Source organism: Leptidea sinapis, chromosome 8 (assembly GCF_905404315.1).
Source record: "Leptidea sinapis chromosome 8, ilLepSina1.1, whole genome shotgun sequence".
NCBI lineage: Eukaryota > Metazoa > Arthropoda > Insecta > Lepidoptera > Pieridae > Leptidea > Leptidea sinapis.
The window spans coordinates 15511408-15533630 of NC_066272.1; the positions used below are offsets into that span (position 1 = coordinate 15511408).

The 22223-nt window shown below is 33.9% G+C and overlaps 1 protein-coding gene across 1 annotated transcript in view; it reads right to left on the bottom strand.

Moving 5' to 3' along the window:
* LOC126965730 (homeobox protein B-H1-like) overlaps positions 1 to 11831 on the bottom strand; it is a 49709-nt gene extending 37878 nt beyond the window's left edge. The window contains exon 1 of the mRNA XM_050809486.1: positions 11420 to 11831. Coding sequence (XP_050665443.1) covers positions 11420 to 11558 — 139 coding nt within the window. The 5' untranslated portion in view covers positions 11559 to 11831. The remainder of the gene's footprint in view (positions 1 to 11419) is intronic.
* Between the last annotated feature and the right edge of the window lie 10392 nt (positions 11832 to 22223).

A 22223-nucleotide genomic window follows, 5' to 3' on the forward strand; every position in this document is an offset into this window, starting at 1 on the left:
GACAAGCTACGTCTTACACTCGCGATTTGTATGACACTTTGTGTTAGTGTACTGCAATGCACGCTCAAAATAGAGGTTAGTTCTAAAGCCTATCTTTTTTTTCAAGGTTTCCCAGCTGTCATTGTCTCTCTAGACGTATAAATGATCTAAGGCTGACAGCTATTACGGCCAAGAGATCAGCCTAGCTATTTATATATTTTGCCCTGTGCTTTTTCGAGGCATAAAAATCATAGGAAAGTCCCAGGCCCAAGGGTGTCGTAAGAGGCAACTAAAGGCATTGGTCAGTAAGAGGCTTCTTTGCACAGGATGCCGGCTAGATTATGGGTACCACAACAGCGTCTTTTTCTGCCGTGAAGCAGTAATGTGTAAGCAATATTGTGTTTCGGTCTGAAGGGTGCCGTAGCTACTGAAATTATTGGGCAAATGAGACTTAACATCTTATGTCTCAAGGTGAGTGTAGTGCTGTACACAATTTTTGGGTTTTGCTAGAATCCTGAGCGGTATTACATTGTAATGGGCAGGGCGTATTAATTACCATCAACGTCCTTCTCAACTCATCTCTTATTGTCGTAAAAAAATTACACGCGGAAATGCTGCCAGTATTCTTGGTCACTTTTGTGGTCTTGGTCACTATACAATTTTAACGAGTAAAACCGACAACTTACATGAAATAATATCAAATAAAGCAATTTCTTTTAATTTTAGACACAAGGTTTCATAGTAACAATCACTCCTTACAACCTACACTATCAATAGGGCAATAAAAAATATGTTTTTTCCAAAATGACCGTGTTCGATTCCCGAATCATGTTTGATTTTTTTTAAATCTATGAATGCAGTTTTTGTTTTCTCTAAAATCGATATCGTGGTTACTTAGAAGATATTCTCTCTTAAATACTCTGAAATCCCCATACTGACCGGTTTGGATGGGCCACCCTGTATTGTAAATATAGTTAAGCAGTGTTCTGTTTTAAATAAATGAATTAAAGTTGCAATGTGATGTGACAATAATAGAAGGTTGTGACTAGATTGTGTAGGTAAGAAAAAATAAATAAGGGTAGCGATAGATTATAGATCCTTACATCCACCGAAGTGTGAAATGTGGTCGGCATTGCGTATATAATGTGAAATCGTATGAAAAACTGCGATTTGCGTCTATGTTCGTTGAAGTGGACATACTGAGACATTACACGGTGCCTTCACACACATCCGCTGGCATTTATAAACTATTACTATCTGATAATTGTAGAGACACTTAAAATAAAGGGGCCGTAACCTTTATATAGAGCTAACTTTATAAACTTTGTTACAATATATTTTAATTGCACTCATACTTATTTAGGCCATAAATACTTTTACAATTAAAAATAAACAAAATATTACATTTGAATTTGGAATCTGTCATTTTTATATGATTGTTCATTGAGTTTTCTCATTTTGGCGCCAATACATTGTACCTACTATTATATTTATGGATTCAACTAACACACTCTGTAGAAGTAATAAATGTTATTTGCAATAGATTTGTTTATTTCTTTGTTTCAGTATTTATGGCAAGAATTGAATAGTCACTTATGGTATAAGTATTCTCGATATTTATAACCTAGGTCCTAAATAATAATTAAGAGAAAAATTTAAAGAAATAAACATTTTAACTGTTGCATCTCAATAAATTATTGATAATGTATACTCATAGGTACATTATTGAATTTGCTTACAAACTGTAATATTCATAATGTTCATACCAGGAACAAACATAAAATTATTATGCCTACTACTTGGTTGAGTAGTTAGTAAGTGTTTTGTTGGGCGATGTAGATTTTACAATATGATCCCAGAAAATTTACAAAACAAATGTGTTACGAAATTTAAAAGAATTTTTAAAAAAACGTTAATAAAAAATAACTTTCTTAATCATACCATTGACCGGGAATGGAGCGACCGCACTCAGACCATGTAATAATTAGATAATTTATACGTCTAGATAGAGTCTCTTGCTGTTACGGCCGTTACCAATATTCAGTCTATCTTTAACTTGAGATAAAAATCGTAACTATCGTTGACTTTTCTGTGCCCCTAAACTTATCGACGTGCGGCAACTAATACTGCGCCCAAGTGTGCGTACTCGAGCCAGTCTCGAACAATGTGTGACGTTGACGTGCCACATGTTCTGTTAAACTTTGGTTATAATTGAAACTAGAATGCCGGGTTGCGTAGTAAAACTTTGTAAATATAATACTACAAGAAATAAGAAAGACACTGGGATCACATATCATCAGTAAGTATTTTTTATTTTATTAATTTCAATGCAAAATAACACGAAGCGCATGTTACAAAATATGAAAGATGCCATTGAGTGTCAAGATGCCACGCACATAAGCATCTAATAGTTGCCGTAACAAAAAAACTGTTGTTTTAAAATAGTGCGGTATCTAATTGGAGCACAGCGGAGACCAATCCTTAATCTAAGTTCTTTGCCTTATTAAACTTTGGTCCGTTACCCCATCGTAATTAAATTGTTAAAAATTGCACCCAAATTAAATTTAAAACTTTTTTAAAGAATGCTGTCAATGCGCATTGTTGTTCATAATAATACACGCACGAAATATCAATATATACAAATAAACAAACTGTAATCTTCTCGAAGAAAAACTCACAAGACGACCCAAAGAATTATATTAATACGAAGTCGATTTCACAGCTCACAACGTATGTCAGATTTGACATAAAGCCGCAACTGGAAGCTGTATTACGGTAGTATTCATACTGGGCCTATTTATAAATTCGTAATCTATTTATTGTCAAACTAAAAAGTTTTGATATTATCTACTCGGCGATGAAAGAATTGTCACCTTACTCATGATGCCAAAAGTCACGTTACGATTCTTGCACATGGGATTATAGCTTTTAATCTATTGAGCGTAGAGTTTCATATCGATCGCTACGTATGGAGACTAATCGAAACACGCTAAGCAGCTTAGCGAAGCAATGGTGCGCATTTGAGGTTAGGTTTGACGTTTCAAGTAACGAACCCAATGGCTTTGTACAGGCGATCACAACAGTGCAATTAGTTTTAAATATATATGATTTTATTTTATTAGACAAACATTTAACGATGGATAACAATTAAATTTAATCATGAATTCATTAAATATTGAATAACAATATTCAGATTATGAATTACGATCGAAATTTTATTAAAAAATTACAAAATGCTTAGATGATATATAACGTCTAAATCAAGCCTCTTGATGCTAGACAACTGATGAAAACAGGCCAGAATTATTATTTTAGTGTGTACAATTTGTATGACACTTTGTGTTAGTATGCGTGCATTTGTCAAAATAGAGGTTAACTGTCAACCTCTATTTTTTCGACTTTTTCACTCTTGCCATATCTACAGACGTATAAATGATCTAAAACAAAATGTTAACGTGATTGCTTGCTTAGTTAAATTATGAGTATTGTCTGTATAAATGCTAATTGTTATAAATGGTATTATTTTTCACGTTCTCTGTTAATGGGCTTTTTTAAATTACAATGCAACGAGGCTCGTATTTACAGTTGCGCGAACAAGTTTAATTGCCACAAACGGATGTTTGAGCAGTAATTGGGAAGTAAGTTCATTAGATAAGCCGTATTGTATGATCGTTAATAACTAAGAGGCTGATGTAGATTTCGTATTGAATAACCTTTACTATTGTAAGGTTTTGCGAATAAAATCATTTGAGTTAGTGTAGTGCTAGTGAATTAGTGTAAAACAATATAAAAATAGTGATATTATAAAAGACACATGAACAGAGTGCCTTCCCCTTAATAGAGACATTATGAAATGTGTTAATGGACACATTCTTAGTTTAATCTATCTAGCAGTTTAAGTTAAAGTAGAATTACTTATTACTCTAAGTTAAGGCTAGATTGTAATGCAAGTGGGGCAACATTATAATAACTATAACATTATTATGTTCCCTAGAGGAAAAAAATTGTAAGGTTTTGTGATGAAGCGTCTTTTGTTAGGTTTGCGGTGATTGATTAACATGATGAACATGCATAACACAACTGATTGCTTTATCTTTTGAACAGATACCTAGAGAATAGCGAAAAAAAATATTCTTAGGTAGTCTGGTAACTAGTTGGAGCGCAGCGGAAACTAATCCTTAATCTAAGATGTCAACATTATAGCTATGTTTGTTTTTTATTGCTTTTAGTAATTAATATGTGATATACCATAAATACCAATCGAAAATAAACTTTAGCATGTTTGATCAGCTATGATAGCTTTACGCCTATTCTCTTCTTATGATTTGCTTGATATTCGAAAAACTTCAGAATTATTATTGTATTTACAGTATTGTCAGTGACATAGTCAACATGTTGCGTATTCTTGGTTTATTCTCAGGTATACATTTATACCTAGATTATTTGTAAGGCCGATTATGTTTAATATAGTTTCGCTATTCGATAATATAGATTCTTGAGGAGAAGAGTGCGTGATATAAGACGGATTAATAACACAATTTACATTGATTAAGAATAAAACTTTAAAATTTAGATTATTTATACGTCTAGAAAGACTATCGAAAAAAATTGAGATTAGAGCTAACCTCTATTTTGAGCAATGCATGCTGAGTAACACAAAGTGCCATACAAATCGCAAGTGTCACGCACACTAAAGTATTAATCCTTGAATGTTTTTATCGGTTGTCAAACAGCAAGACACTCTATCTTAAAAATTAAGCTTTTCTTGAACATTCATTGACTTTCTGTTAAAAGCACATTGTTGCAATATTTGCATTGTAAAAAAAATTGTTTTATCGTATTGTAATGTGTAGACGCCTGTACAACATAGCGTAGGTACTAGGCACCCACGGATATTGGGTACACGTTGGCTGTCGAGCCATTTAAATTTTAAAAAGCAAACTTAGCTTGACATTTGACAAAAAGCTGATTATGACGTCAGTTTCTTTTTTCCCTGCTCGTTGAGAGTCCTTTCATTTGGGATTAATTTTGTCATTTTTATAAGGGTTTACTTATCTCGAGTTGGAAGTGTTACGAACGGGTTGTATTTATTGCGGCCATTATGCGTTTTATTATTTAATTTATTTAACGCGTCGGTCTTATCAACTTGTCTATTATATCGACGAGGGAATAATGCGATTGAAACTCCACATCAATCTTTCGACTTAATTTGGGAATTGTTTATATCTAATCTTTGTTTAAGATATCTAATTTGCAGTTAAATAAAGTTTTTATACTCTTTTTATATTACTTTAGATAAAGTATACGTGCGGCAAACTTTTAGCCTCTAAACAAAGTGACTGACGTATTGCGAGTGTAAGACGTAGCTTTATGCACACTAAAGTAATAAATCTGGCCTGTTGTCACGTGTTTTCTAGCAGCAAGAGGCTCTATCTAGACGTATACCGGTATAAAGTATCAGAGATGTAAACATACGACTATTTAACCGCACAAGGAAGTTCATTCTACAGCTTTGTAATACGTGAAAAAAAGTTTCTTTGAAACTGACATCCAGTTGGTGTTGATGATATCCTAATTTATAGCATGTCGTGCGCAAAGGGGTATTCGGCGGCAGGAATAAATTATTCGAAAACACAACGCCAAGTGATCTAGACGTTCATAGAACACTGGATCCTTGACAATTCGAACAGCTCTGCGTTGCACGCGTATAAATAGTGCGAGCTGATACTATGGTGCGCCAGACAAGAGATGAAGAGTTCATGTTAATATCAGTGGGAGTCTCCTTTGCACAGGATGCCGGCTAGATTATGGGCACCACAACGGCGCCTATTTCAGCCGTAAAGCAGTAATGTGTAAGCATTATTGTGTTTCGGTCTGAAGGACGCCGTAACTAGTGAATTGACTGGGCAAATGAGACTTGATAACTTATGTCTCAAGGTAACGAGCGCAGTTGTAGTTCCGCTCATTTTTGCGGCAACGTATTGTAATTAGCAGGGAGTATCAATTACCATCAGCTGAACGTCCTGCTCGACTCGTCCTTAATTTCATAAAAAAAAGTTAATTTACGTGTATAATGTAAATCGTGTGAATAAAAGGCTCAAAAGTGAAGTAAAATAATTAAAAATATCAAATTGATCTTCAACAAGAGCGCCCTAAACATAAAACCTCATCAGATCATTTCATTAAGCTTTGTTTTGGCAGAAATACCACAAGGGACAAGTCGTACAGAATCATATAAGTGTATTTGATCGAATTAAGAACGGATCTTGGAGATGTAAGAGGCACCCGTGGAGGTGTCAGGTTTCATCGACACGCACCTGCACAGAGGCTGACTCAACACCGACCTTCACGGGGTCAAAAATAAATCTGACAGAGACAATCTGAAGAGAGTTTGTTCAATGCATTTTTCTTTTATGAAAATAAGGGACGAGATGAGCAGGAACGTAAGATGTTAAGTCTCATTTTCCCAGTAATTACACTAGCTACGGCACCCTTCAGCCCGAAACACAGTAATGTTTACACATTACTGTTTCACGCCAGAAAAAGGCTTAATATTATGACATGTTTAAATTAAATGAATGAAATGAAATGAGAAAAACTACCTTTATTACACACCGCATAATAAATAAACATAACAACACTCAAGAATGCTTATCAAGCAATAGGCGGCTTTGTCGCTTAAATGCGATTTCTTCCAGGCAACCTGTAGGTACTGCCTAATATGAAATAGTATAAGTTGATAAGGTAACAGTAGGTGGTGCTATCGATTAACATGTTTTTTTATTAAAATAAGGGAAGAGACGAGCATTACGTTCAGCTGATGGTAATTGATACGACCTACCCATTATAATGAAGTGCCGTTCATGATTCTTGAAAAACGCAAAAATTCTGAGCGGCACTACAATTGCGCTCGTCACCTTGAGACATAACATGTTACGTCTCATTTGCCCAGTAATTTCACTAGCTACGGCGCCCTTCAGACCGAAATACAATAATGCTTGCACATTACTGCTTCACGGCAGGCAAACAGGCACCGTTGTGGTACCCATATTCTAGCCGGCATCCTGTGCAAAGGAGCCTCCCACTGTAATATAAACATACACATACAGCAAAATAATACCAAAAAAATAATTAATGCATTGGTCACAGTGATAAATAATAATTAAGGAGCATTGTTTTGAAAGATTGGAAATAAAAAAATTAAATTTTTTCGACGTTTCGTGACATTTTCAGAGCACGTCTTCTCCCTGAAAACTAAAAAAACGTTACGTTTACGCAAAAAGCTAATGTAAAAATATATTTACAATTACCCGCGTATTAATCCTTTGAAAAGTATTTTATTTCAATATTGTGTAATTACTCGCGTTAATCAAAGAAATACTATGATGTTCCGCGATAAAGTTAATTGTAAAGAAGACTAGAGATGCATCTTAAGATAAATTTGAGTAAAAGTTGTAAGAAAGACTTCATTATTGCATATCATGTAATTACTCTACAAACTATTTAAAACATAGACTGAGGTTATATAACTCTTTAGGTAGATATGTCATCTACCTATAGAGCGTACTTAGACTTTGCTCAGACTTTACTTACGTAAAACGTAGCTTAGTATAAGCTTAGCATTATCTTAGATTTCGTTTTTATAGTAATTTGCTACCTGAAATTATGTTGAACTTAAGCTTAGACAGCCCAATGCAACAATTTACGAATGCGCGGCTTTGTATTCAAAGCGCGTTCGAAACATAACTTAACGAAAACTCTGCCTAATAGACGCGTAGGCAGAGTTTTACTTCAGACAATTTTTGAGCGTGATTGTGAGTCTAGTTGTATATTAAATAAAGTAATTTTCCAAACACAGTGTAAGTAGATATATGTAGATAAGTTTTCAAGTATCTGATTGTTCAAGTAATTATTACTTCACAGCAAACTCGGTTAGAATAAGTTGCGTGTCTCGAAGTGTACTCTCGACTCAATTCCCAGTATTGTCGGCGGATCGTTACAGTGTCAAAGTATGACCTGATATTGTTGTATTGCAATTATGTGATTACGTCGCACTAATTTCTACTTAGAAACACTTTAGTTAAGTTATGCGTAAGTAGGTTTCAAGTAAAGCGTTGATGTCTTTTCTACGCTGGCTTTACGTGCAAGTTAGAGATATTTTTGACGTTTACTTCAAATCGCGTTTGGAAGGAATATGAGTTTTTTTTATTTATCTCTAATTTTTTTATGATTAACTTCAAGCGCGAACACTTTTCTAAAAGGCCAGCAACGCTCCTGTGATTCCTCTGTTGTTGCAAGAAAATGTGGTCGGAGCTGATGACTTAACATCAGGTGACCCTACGCTCGTTTGTCCTCCTCTTCCATAAAAAAAGAATACTGAAGAAATTTATAAGGAAGGGTAAACCGGGCAAAGAGTGCTCTTAAACTGCAATGCATCCAGCCTTTATCGAATTCACAATCATTGCACTTTAAGCAGAAATAAATAAACTATAATTAAATTAATTCATAATAATGACCTTTTAACTATTACAGAAACACATGATAAAATTTGTGCAATGAGTGTATTTCTTTCAAGAGAAAGAAGAAAAAGGAGAGCGTATTGTAGTTTCGAAAAGCAATAGATATAGAAGTGAAGCCGAATTGCACTTATATATAAGAAATAACGTGGAACATCTTACTGTAAAATATAGAAAATACTAAATGTAAATGAAGTAGTCGTTACTTTGCAGAAATCCATAATTATCCCAATGACTTGAGTTTTCTTTAGTGTTAATTCCGCCAATATTTTTCTTTAAACTTTTCGACACGTGTTTCGCCTGTACACGAGGCATTTATTTTATTTATTTATTTAAAACATCACAAAAGCATCCTCAGGACATGTTGAGTCGCCAAAATCTGAGTTGAGAGAGAGTTGAGTCTCGTGCCAGATTTTGGATCATTTGGATAATAATATTCAATTAATAAATTATCAAATTCTCCCAAACTAGGGGAGGCTTGGCAATTATGTCTTTATTTTTATTTGTTTGGGTTTTTCGGGTAACAAACATATTGTTAAATTACTTTTTGAATTAAAAAACTACAACTCATTTTAAATGTATACCTCAGATCTGAAACTAACTGGCAAGAAATTCAGAGGGCTTCTACTTTTTTTTTATAAAATTTCGTCACAATATAATTTCATACAATAAAATTAATATTTCCAATCTGTGGTATTATATAAGGGAAAGTAATTAATGTTATTTTTACTACAAAAATATACCAATCGAATTGAGAAACTCCTCCTTCTCGAAGTCGGTTAAAAACGTAATAATTCTTTTGATTTATGTAACACATTTCTTTTGAACATTTTCTGGAATCATGCTGTATTAACTTATACATCGCCCAACAAAAGACACACTTGCTCAAATAAACCGGGTAGTAGGCATAACAAGTTTATGTTTCACACAATTTTATTAATAATAATAAATATGCCTATAATATCAATTGTTATACCGCATATAACAGTTGATATTTAATTACATTTCAACATATAAAGCTGTTTGTTTTCATTATAATTTTATCACATCCCACCATTTCTATTATATTTATATACACGTAACGTAACCAATAAATAAAATATTATTTAATGTATAAAAACACATGTGGGTATCTATACTAATATTATAAAGAGAAAAGATTTGATTGTTTGTTTGTTGGCATTGAATAGTCTCCGCAACTACTGAACCGAAAAACATTATTTTTTAAGGCAGCAAAAATGTAATTATTTTATTTAAATATGTTTTATTCATTATAATCAACAAAAAATACTTCAAAACACACAAAAATGGCAAATGTGATTCCTATTATTCAATCAAATGATTGTATAGGTAACCATCATAGATACGGAATTTAAACAGAATTCTATACCATATTTTTTATATTCAAATTCAAATATTTTTATCAAAAATAGGATGTGACATCACTTATTGAAAGTAAAAAAACCCACCACCCATTCCAAAATGAATGCTTCAGGCCTGAGAAGAACGGGCGCAACAAACTCAGCGGGCTCTTTTTTCATCCAAAAATATGTTTACAAAGTAACATTGTACAATTAATCGTATTATTTAATAGCCTGAGGGCCGTCGCTCCATTCCCAATTTGTGGTATCATTAAGAAAGTCATTTATGTTATAGTAACCTTTACCACACAAACGTTTTTTAACAATTCTTTTGAATAACGTAATACTTTTGTTTTGAACATTTTCTGGGATCTTGTTGTAAAAGCATATACATCGCCCCACAAAAGACTTACTAACTCGTAATAAAATATCATACAATATATAAAACCATATCTGCACATTATCACACCCTTACATACACATATCATACACACACATTCTTAGATAATATACTCTTATTTTAATTTCTTTTGTATTTAGACATTACTTTTATTTTATTTCTTTGAATTTGATTTTGATTTGACTTTGTAATAGAGAAGAAGTCACTGACAGTTCATACTAGCTTAACTGTCATTGCTAATAATATAATTTAAAAACATATTTTAAACTTCTACTATTAATAATATTGTAATATTCAAGAAATAAACGTATAGTTAATAGTTATTTAAAAAAAATGGACCTAAGCTATTGTCAAAGAGTTCTAGAAAGGTAGTAGACGTTTATCATGGCTATGTTAAGCCATGATAAACGTATCGCTTCAAAGATAAATTATAAACAGCCGTTAAGCAGTGATTTAGTATTGAATCGGAAGGGTAGACCTTATGGTGTATCTTAGTACCTATATCTACCACCGGAAACTCCTCTACAACTGGTGTGTGACTCTATCAATCAAAATATTACATTTAAATGATAAGTCTTATTTAATGAAGTAGGTATATGAAGATCATTTTTCACTTACTAGTACAAAGTAAGTTATTATAAACCTGTTGAGTTCTGACTTAATAGTATCAGTTAAAAGCGGGGTCAGGTTCGCGCTGAGATGACGATAATACTAAAACTTAAATTAGTTACGACTTTGACTCGTTAGTACAAAGTGAGTAATTATAAACCTGGTGAATATCATTAGCGGACCAATTAACAGGATCGCGATTCACGCTGAGATGACAATATTAAAACTCAAATAAGACTATGACTCGGGAAATATGAGTTATAAGTACAAAGTGAGTTTTTATGAACATGTTGTGAGTCAATAGCGGATCAATTAAAATCGGGATTGCAGCTCCCGCTGAAATGACGATATTATTACTCCAATAAATTACGAATTTGACTCAGGAAATAAGAGTTTTTAGTACAACGTGAGTTATTATGAACCTGTTGAGTCAGTAGGAGATCAATTCTCGAGATCGCGATTCGCACTAAAATGGTGATATTAAAAAACTCAAATAAGATTAGACTTTGACTCGGGAAATAGAAGTAATGAGTACAAAGTGAGATATTACACACCTGGTGAGTCAGTAGCGGATCTATCGGAATCGGAGTCTCGATGCGCGCTGAGGTCTCTGGGTGTCGCGTCCAGGATGTCAGTGATCATGAACCTGGTCCGGGGCGCGCGGGCGTCCCGCTCATCTCTCTGCACGGTCATCGCCACGGCTCCGGCGGGACCAGCTCCGCCTAGACCAAACCCTGCTGCATCCAGCGCGCGTCCCGCCCACCAGCCAGTCTCACCAATAACCTCCAGGGTGCCCTCACCGACTCCAGCACATCACAACACAATGTTTATCCAGACGTCCACACAGAAGCTCAAAACAACACAGATTATCCAAATTCGAGTCACTTGTTCACGAATGTTTGAAGTTTCCGAACGCTCGCGATGTCAATCGGATTCTGTCGGGTAGACACGTGCGTACAGTTCAGAGGTTGGTTGACGACTGAGCGAGTTAGGTGCTCTGGCCGGGAGGCGGCGCCGGCCAATGGGCGCAGCCCGAACGTAACCAACGGCAGTCTGCTGTTCGGGGGCGTGTCACCGTTTCTGTGTCCATGTTTCTCGTAGGGCTGCGCTAATGCTCTTTTTGCACTCGCTCCGAAAGCTCCGCGCGGATTTAAGCTTTTATACGTGGATAAAACGCTTTTATAGGAAATAAAGTGTTCTCGCAGCGGGATATCGCGCTTTACGATGCCATTTTACTGAAACTTGGCGACACTATACATACGTAATTGGCTTGCGTTCGCTGAATAGAGGGTAGGGACGTGCTGCTAGTTTTGTGAGTCGTTCATATGTAACGTTTTGGTGAATTTTGTTACAGGCTCATTAAACTTTCATTTTTGTTTGTCGACTGTTCTATAAAATCAATATTTTTTTCGGGACGAGTATAACTTTTTCGTATTAAGCTAGTACCTAGTTAACTACCACATTAAAAACCTCTATGCTGGTAGCTCAAAAGCTTCTCCAGCGAAGCCGGGCGGCGGCCACTCTATATCATAGATCATATTTATTTATATAACTATAAACTAATGCTTATAGCTTTATAAATAAATATGATCTTCAAGATTGCCGGAATTCACAGGACCGATCGACGTGAAAATCTTTGGGGGAGGCCTTTGTCAAGCAGTCGACGTCTTCCGGCTGATGATAATAATGATAGATATACTTATAAAATATATATATATATATCAAATTTTGCAATTCGTAATTTTATCATTTTTATTCCCGTAAAATATAAAAAGGTCATTCATTTTTTTTAATTCGATTGCTTTAGGATTTGATGTTAAACCGATGAATAACAACTTAAGCTTCGGAAAATAATAATAATATTGACATAATTTAACACAAATTATCTTGCTCCAAACTAGACATAGCCTGTAGTATGTACCTACTATGTGTGCAAGACAACTATATTTAATACGATACTTAAACATGTATGCATACGAGTAGTTATTTATATGTGAATGTTAACATATAAAAATAATTAAACCTAACCTCCAGCGTGCCCTCAAAATTTGACGATTTTTAGATGACTTCATAACTTTAACTTTTAACAGTAACCGTCCAATCTTCACCTGTTAAAGCTATTGTTAATGTTAAATAGGTAAATAGCGACCTGTTGAAAGTTTTAAATAAAAATGGTGATATGGAATTAAAGAAACGACACCTCTCTCTTAATGCTCTTAATACACTTTTTTGCGCTCTTTTAAATCTTTGTACCATTGATAGTAGATACGTAGCAAACCAAAAAATCAAAATAATTAGGTCATAAAATTAGGAACTAAAGTTCAAACTCAAACGTCATTTATATCAATAATAGCTGACCCAGCAACGTTGTGTTGCCATATAAAGTAATATAAAAATTCGTAATATAAAATTTTTGGGGTATAAAAAATAGATGACGACCGATTCTCAGACCTACCAAATATATCGTACTGCAATAATCATTATATTCGATTGCTATCTTGCAACTCTATGTTACACTATTTGACAATTTCTAGACGACGTCCAAACTTTAACTGTTAACCGTAACGGTCCAATCTTCACCGGTTAAAGCTATAGTTTATTTAAAATAGCTAAATAGCGATCTGTCAAAATTTTCAAATAAATATTAAATATTGAATTGATATATTAATTTTTAACTTTAACCATATCAAGAAATACAATTGTGCAACACATTCCGCACGTTAAGGTCAGCGTTACTGTTACCGTAAAATTTTACTTTAAACCTTTTTTTATGAAATTTAGGGACGAGACGAGCAAGACGTTCGGTTAATGATAATTGTTACGCCCTGCCCATTAAAATGCAGTGCCGCTCAGGATTCTTGAAAAACAGAAAAATTCTGAACGGCAATACAATAGCGCTCGTCACCTCGAGACATAAGATGTTATGTCTCGAGGTATTGTATTATTATGTCATTTGCCCAGTAATCTCACTAGCTACGGCGCCTTTCAGACAAAAACACAATAATGCTTACACATTACTGCTTCACGGCAGAAATACGCGCCGTTATAGTACCCATAATCGGGCTGACATCCTGTGCAAAGGAGCCTCCCACTGGTAAATAAAACCTTAACTATAACAGCAAATATGATAAGTGTGTTGAAAAATAAATGTGAATTAATATGAAAATACAAGAGTTATTGAGTACCTACCTACCCAGAGTAGATACATAGATAGACACATCAATCCAAACACACTGTAAATATTATATAAAGGTATTTTGCGAGCATTATAGCCAAGTGGTTAGTGACCCTGCCTACTGAGCTAATGGTCCCGGGTTCGAATCCCGGTAGGTGCAAATATTTGTGTGATGAATATGGATGTTTGTTTATGAGTCATGGATTGTATTAAATATATCGTTGTCTTGTAGGTACTATTACAGACTATGCCTAGTTTGGGGCCAAATAATTTCAAATCAAATAATTTCAAAATCACTTTATTCATGTAGGTCACGGAAAAGACACTTATGAAAGTCAAAAAATATTTTTTCTTATTGAATCTACCGCTACTTCGCAAAGTGTTGAGCTAATTAGAAGAAGTAGCAAGAAACTCATTGCAACTCTTTTATATCATGATTTACATTATCTTCGATTTGCAAATCATTTCAATTACAATATATAATATCTATAATATGTAAAATGATGCTCAAACGTCAAATACCTATAATATATTATTATGTTAATGATTGTAAATATATATGTATATCTATAAACTAGGTGTGAGATAACTTAATTTTATTTAGCTTTGAGTGTCCAATGTTATTTGATAAAATCAATAATCTATATCTATAAATATAATAAAATTCTAACACAATAAAAGTGTAGGGACATTTAATATTTTTAATAGAATACTTGCTGTGTGTTCTATAAATAGTACGGGATCCTAAAAAGTATTTACTTATTTTTATTGGAAGTTGTAACGACACTACTTTATATATAAGATAATTGACAAGTAACAATTACTGACATTTGACACATTTCTGACAAATTATATTGATTGTTGATTTTATTTATTTAGAGCATTGGTAAGAATAAACGAATATTTAAATCATATTTGAATAGGTCATCATCAAATCATAGTTGAAAACAAAACATAATGACTTTTACAATTACCTTTACCATTTTGATGTTATTAAAGATAAACTTCTTTGACTACGTTGCGTGCGCACAACCACATCTACTTAAACATAAAAGTTTTCAGAAATTTTCTGACGTTTGCGACATTAATTATTTTTTTTTGGTTTCTTCGTCCATTATTAGGACAGGCAATGGGTTCAAGCCAATATAGCTGTATTCCTCAATATTCAATAATTTATTTCACGATTTTTACAATATAGTTCTTTCTACAAACGTAGAATAGCACGACGAATAAATAATTTTAAGGATTTGTTTTGTTACGCCAAACAAGTATAACTTCTTGCGTGCATACATAAGTATATAGGACACACCTACACACTTTTTTTTATTTTAGACAGTAGAATTTAGTGGAAACTGCCCATTTTTTTTTAGAAAATCAGTAAAATTAATATTTTTATAATAAGGAACTTCGTTCCTATCCGGTGTCCCACGACACCACACGGTTTTTTTTAGTTAGTAGGAAGCCCACGTTATAATCTGGTATGACTGCACGTTTCATATTAAACTATATTTAAACTCTTACTTAGGCAGTCCTGCCTCTTATTACGGAGTATTTACATCAACTTTGGCTATAACATTGTCACACTAAATGCAGACATAGTTTTGACATGTTGCTGTGCTTACTATAACAGTAATAAATACAAGCGAAGGATAAAACTCATAAAAAATATAAGTTTGTGTCAATACTTAATAGAAACTAAATGTAGAGTCTATATTAGTCTAGTCTAGTTAATATTTATTGCTATTCCGAAAACATACATTTTTATTTAAATAACTTTTTCCCATTTCAGATATTGAAAGAAGATAGATTTTATTGTTCAATATTTTTTATAGACGTACTATAATATATTAAATATTGTTATTATTAAAATACTTAAATTGAATGTATAAAAAAGAGTTAACGTTGGCGAAATTTTTGCATATAAATTATGAATTGGGCATTTATGTATTTTTTACTATAATTTTGTTAAATTTTACACATAATATTCAAATAGAATTTGAAAAGAAAAAAGGTTGAAATGCTTTAAAAACATAACAAATTGTTTATATTTATAATAGCGACATCTCAAGTCAATTTCCTAATATGCAAATATTGGCGTTGAGTAGGTTAAATCAACTGTAAAGTCGATCCTGTAGATAAAGCCACAATCTGAGAGTTAAATAAAGCATACAAGATTTTATGACGATACGTCACTCGAACGGTTAGCTCAGTTGGGAGCACTGGCACGGAACGCGAGAGTTCGTGGGTCCGAGTCCCGCATCGCTCACAATATTTTGTTTTCAAATTTTATTTGTGTATTAATCCCAGAAATGAGGGTTATCACTTTTAAAACATAACAAATTGTTTACACATAATATTGTTTTTATGTAAAGTTTTAGGTAATAAAAATATCTTCAACTTATATTTTCACATAACCTTAAAATTTATGTGAAAACTTAAAATAATCAAGTTTTTGGCTTTTTATTTTTATCTTTTACAATATATTGTTATTCCATGAAATTTGGTGAAAAGTTAGCTTTTAATATCTCAAATACGTTGTATTTTTTTTTTGATTGGAAATATTTATTTTTTCACCTTATTTTGATTCAAATATCGAAATAGAAAGAAAAAGAATTTTAATTTACTAAAGAGCTGTTTAACCTGATTCCTGCTGCCGAATTCCACCTTCGCACGACACGCCACAAGTTAGGATATCATCCTCACCATCTGGATGTGTGGCGGTCCTCCGTGCGGTTTTCTAGGAGCTTTCTTCCACGTACTACAAAGCTGTGGAATGAGCTTCCTTGTGCGGTGTTTCAGGGACGATACGACATGGATACCTTCAAAAAAAGCGCGTACACCTTCCTTAAAGGCCGGCAACGCTCCTGTGATTCCCCTGGTGTTGCAAGAGATTGTGGGCGGTGGTGATCACTTAACAACAGGTGACCCGTACGCTCGTTTGTCCCATAAAAAAAAAAATAGAACCCAATTTTCAATCAAAAATTCTCCCGTCAACCTTTTAAAAAAAGTCGATGGGATTTTTGTTCGTTGAAATCTATTCTTTTTGATGGTGTGAAAGAAAAATATACATTACTATGGTAAGTGTTCGACAAATTTAAGCCCATCAAAAGGAATTTCATAGAGAACTCTTACCTGTTGTTTCGTAGCAGCAAAAATATAGATTCCAACTAATCAAATATATTTAAAACGACAAAAAAAACCTTAATGTTACACTGAATCATGATTCTAGTAATGATGGTGGTGGGTCGACTATCACATTTTTTTGCTATTTTTATTCACCACTGGCGGATTGAAGGCTGTATATAGCTCTCAGCGCCCACCTACAAGAGCGCCCCGGCGATCACCCCCGTCCTAAACTTTTACTTCTAGTCCTACATTATTCATGGGTTACCAATGTCACGTCAGCTATCCAGTAGATATTTACCAGTGAGAGGCGCCTTTGCACAGGATGCCGGCTAGATTATGGGTAACGTCGTCTATTTCTGCCGTGAAGCAGTTATGTGTAAGCATTATTGTGTTTCGGTCTGCAGGGCGCCGTAGCTAGTGAAATTACTGAGCAAATGAGAATTAACATCTTATGTCTTAAGATGACGAACACTATCGTATTGCCGCTCAGAAATTTTGGGTTTATCAAGAATCGTGAAAGGCACTGTATTGTAATAGGCAAGGCGTATCAATTACTATCAGCTGAACGTCCATCTTGTTTCTTTCCTAATTGGCATAAAAAAAGATATATTTATATGTTGTGATTGGGTTTTAAGAGGCGTATTAAATTAATATGATTATTTTAAAGTGATGGTTCTAGCACACTTTTACATCACTTTCTTAGCAGTGACTGCCAACAGATTAACAGTTTGTTAAATACACATATAGTCCGTCTGTCAGTCAATATGCTTTATTTAAATAATCATCATTTAAATCAAATCAAACAAATATCAAAATCTAAACCCTTCAAAAACACTTCACGGCTGTCAAAAAAAATAATTTTTAACCGCTACTTCATAAAGAGTTGAGCTAATTAGAAGAAGTAGCAAGAAACCCATTGCCACTCTTTTAAATCAAGATTTACATTTTCATCGTTTTACAAGTCATTTCAATTACAATTAATGTAAAGTGATACAACAAACATACTCAAACGTCATTAGTCAACGCCTTACACGAGTAAGTCAAAAAAGTAAATATAATACAAAATAAAAGTTATTGAGTACAGTAGCTGCATCATCCACACACACCGTAAATAAAAAAAAGTATTTTGCGAGTATTTTATAAGCGATTATAAGAAAAAGTATAATAAATTTTAAGAATCTGAATATAATACCATCACTCCATGCATCCATCAAATCAGTGTTGCCTCAATATCACTAGACTGATTGACTGAGCTAATGCCAAACTGAACGTGTAACCTCCGTTTAACATAGAGCAGTTCAGTTACCGTCTAGCCGTTTAGCCGCAATGTAACGTACACATTACATACACAAATTAACATATATTTGTAATATAAAGAGCAAATAGGTGCCATTAAGCATGATTTGAGTTTTTCAGTAATGATTGGAGCTCAGGGAAGCGTGATATTGCGGTGCTAAGTGAACGTTATCATACTTATCACTGTCTCACCGTATCTACTTATATGTACATGTAACTCAGGGTTGCCACACACAGGCTTGTGATAAGACATTTCCTAGATATCTGGGGGCCTACTCCTAAAATCGATATATCGTGGCATTAGTCGTGTCGAATCCTCTTAGTTACATCGTATTCAATGTCGAAACGATGATTGAACAAACAAAACATTTTTCGTAGAGTAGGACTGATAATATATCAGTCCTACTCTTAATTAAAAATGTCAGACACGAATATTCGAATTTGACAAATAATCAAACAAGTGACGTTTGATTATTTGTCATTACGATAATCTCAACGACACCTTCTAGGCTGTTGTTGCTATTATCGTTTAAAGTTGTATCGATATTTTTGCCATATAATATACAAACATAATAAATATCATTAAAATAGTGATATGAGATTTACTATTCAACAGGATTTTTTTACTACCAAGTAATTTAAGTATTTTTGTTGATCGTTTATGCGTAGAAAGTGATGCAAATGGCCGCCTGAGAAATAGGAAGTCGACGAGAAGGGTCTTTTTTACATTTTATTATCCGCAAGTTTTGTATTATTTATTCAATTTTAAATGGTCATATTATATTCATTACATAATTTTGGAATATTTACATTTTGTGTAAATGATGCAGTCTGGCATGGTCTTAGAGCCTAAACTATGTTTTGACTTTTGACACAACATAGCACCGATAATATTTAGTTTTTAAACGTTTTGCGCATAATTCATTCTCTCTAACATCGTAAAAAAATCATAATATTAGTCTATGGTTACGATGTTTTTACGATTAACGATATGGAAGACGAACATTTGTTTGTGAAATTTTTACAACTCCAGCTTTTGAATGTATAGATTATAAATATAAGTATTTGAAGTTTTTGATTTTTTATATGAAAATGTGGCGAGATGAAGAAGACGACGTAATGGTATGTGAGACGTCCTACCATTACCGCTAAGGATTCTTAAGCCCATGCAGGAGACGACACAAAATGCGGTGGAAAACACAACAGCTGGAATACCGTGAATGCCGTCTCATTGTGGGAGAGCTCCGTGCCAAACTTGACTGGATTAGTAGCACGTTTTCGCAAAGGTTAGTGTCGAGAAATCGAGAGGGCTATGCTTGAAGTTTCTCAGAGATTGAATCAAAAATGAGGACATCCGTAGGAGAACCAAAGTCACCGACATATTATCCCAAATGATTGCGAAACAGAAGTAGCGGACAGATGGCCGGTGGGCCAGCAAAGTTCGCAAATGGCAACCACGTACCGGAAGAAATAGTGTTGGTAGCCCCAGAGCGATGATCTGGTCAAGATCGCTGGTCTGGAATACATTGGATGAAGGTAGCGCAGGACCGATCATCGTAACGATCTTTGGGGGATGTCTTTGTCCAGCAGTGGACGTCTTCAAGGTGATATGATGATGATAAAAATGAGTTTACCCATTTATACTTTACTTTAATTTTTCGTCTCATTAAATCTCAACTGTTTCGAAGTGAAGTGAATAAATGATTTTCCTTTCTTTCTTGGCTTCTGCACCAGACTGTTCTGATGATATTGAAGGTCCAAGGTTGCTCTAGCCTCTTCTAACCAGCCACTGGTTCAGGGTATACTGCTACTACTCGGACGCCAGTGCCTCGTTAGTTAGCCACGTGCGAATGAGGATCACAGTTACTGCCGAAATGGTGCTAGATCTGTTCGAATGAAATCAAAAATATTTTACCTAAATTATAAGTAAAAACAAAAGAGTTATATTAAGAGTGCATACACATAGTAAGTAGTACATATGTACTGTACAATACAGTAGATGCATCAATCTACAGGTACCGTAAATAAAATAAAGGCATTATGCGTTCTCCCACTCATAGGTATACAGGTATATTAAGATTATAATTTATAATATGTTTATTCTAATGCGCCCGTTTTATGCGCAATTTCCATTTGACAACCCTGATTCAACTGCACGGCTTGTTAACAACAGCTACTGACTGCATCAATATCCGTAGTTTCAATTAACTCTCTGTATGGACAGCTTGCTATTAGCGGATCACCATGGCGTGAAAATTCTAGTGTAGTTTTAGATGAGTTTTTATTAGCAACTACAAATATAATCACGGTATCAAAATTAACATCAATAAACAATAAATCTCTCTTTCTGCTCTTTTAAGGGTTCTGTACCTCAACAGGAAAAAACGGAATCCTTATACGATCACTTTGCTGTCCGTCCATCTGCCTGTCAAGACCCCTTATCTCGGGAACGTGTGAAATTATCGAGTTCAAATTAAAATGATATAATCAAGTTTACAAGAAAATTTATTGAAGTAGGCGTTACTTTGCGGAAATCCATAATTATTCAAATGATGAGACTCAAATTCTGCAATGAGTCTCGTGCCAGATTTTTGCGACTCAACATGTCCTGAGGATGCCTCGTGTAGAGGCGAAACACATGTCGAATTGTTTAAAGACAAATATTGGCGGAATTAACACTAAAGAAAACTCAAAAAATTTGAATAATTAAATTTACAGTCTGTTGAAGCTGTGATATAATTAAACTTCTAAGTTAACATTAAAAAACGTTCGGCCATTTATGTCGCAAAAATGTTTATTTCGACACTCAAAGGGAATAAAAAATTATAGTGTATATACAGTTGATCTAGAACTATAAAAATGGCTAGTAATACCGTCTTATTGTACCTACAAGTATTACAGAATTAAAACCCGCACTCCCTTTAGCCCAATCAAGGGCAAGGTCATTGCTATTGTATGTATTATCGATAAAACTATGCTATTCTTCTTTGAGACTAAAATTACTTCTTATTACATCATAAAATTGTCCATATGTGTAATTCCTAAACATTTTTTTTCACTTGTCTATTTTTCGTCACAGCAAGATGAACATAATTTGAATGGTGTTTGAATCATTGAATTCGATCAAGAATTATAGAAGTAATAATCCAAAAAACACCTTTGAGAAATAATATGTTGAGATTTAACCAGTACCTAATATAATAATATATATTGCGAATCCAGATCACTAACATTGCAATTAAATTAATTTGTCAAACAAAGAAGCCGTAAATGTTGATTTGAAAGAATTGCAAATGGTTTCTTGACCACTTCTTCTCATTGAGCGGGCATGACAAGCCCTGTCCCGGGAACTCAATTTAAAAAACTAACAGTGTGTAACATGTGTGATATATTCATATACATTTTTAAATTAATATTTTACAAAGGTTCCTACTATTTACGTAGCAAACTTGCATCTAATATCATCTCCTCGATAGAAAGTGTCGGTACTAAATCTTATGATTTTCCATCCCTGGTAGGTCACAATATAGACACAGATATGCGAGGGTAACGCTGAAAATAATTCATTTATTAACTTATACAAACACGGACGAATAAAAAAAAAGATTCCGGCGCCGTGATATTAGCAAGTGAAGCACCGTTATACTAGTGTGTGTGCGCTTACGGGGGATACTAGTTACACAATTTTTTCTCACTTAAATAATCATTTTTTTTTATTATTATTTATGAAGTCTACAGCACATTACATCTCTTATTAGCTA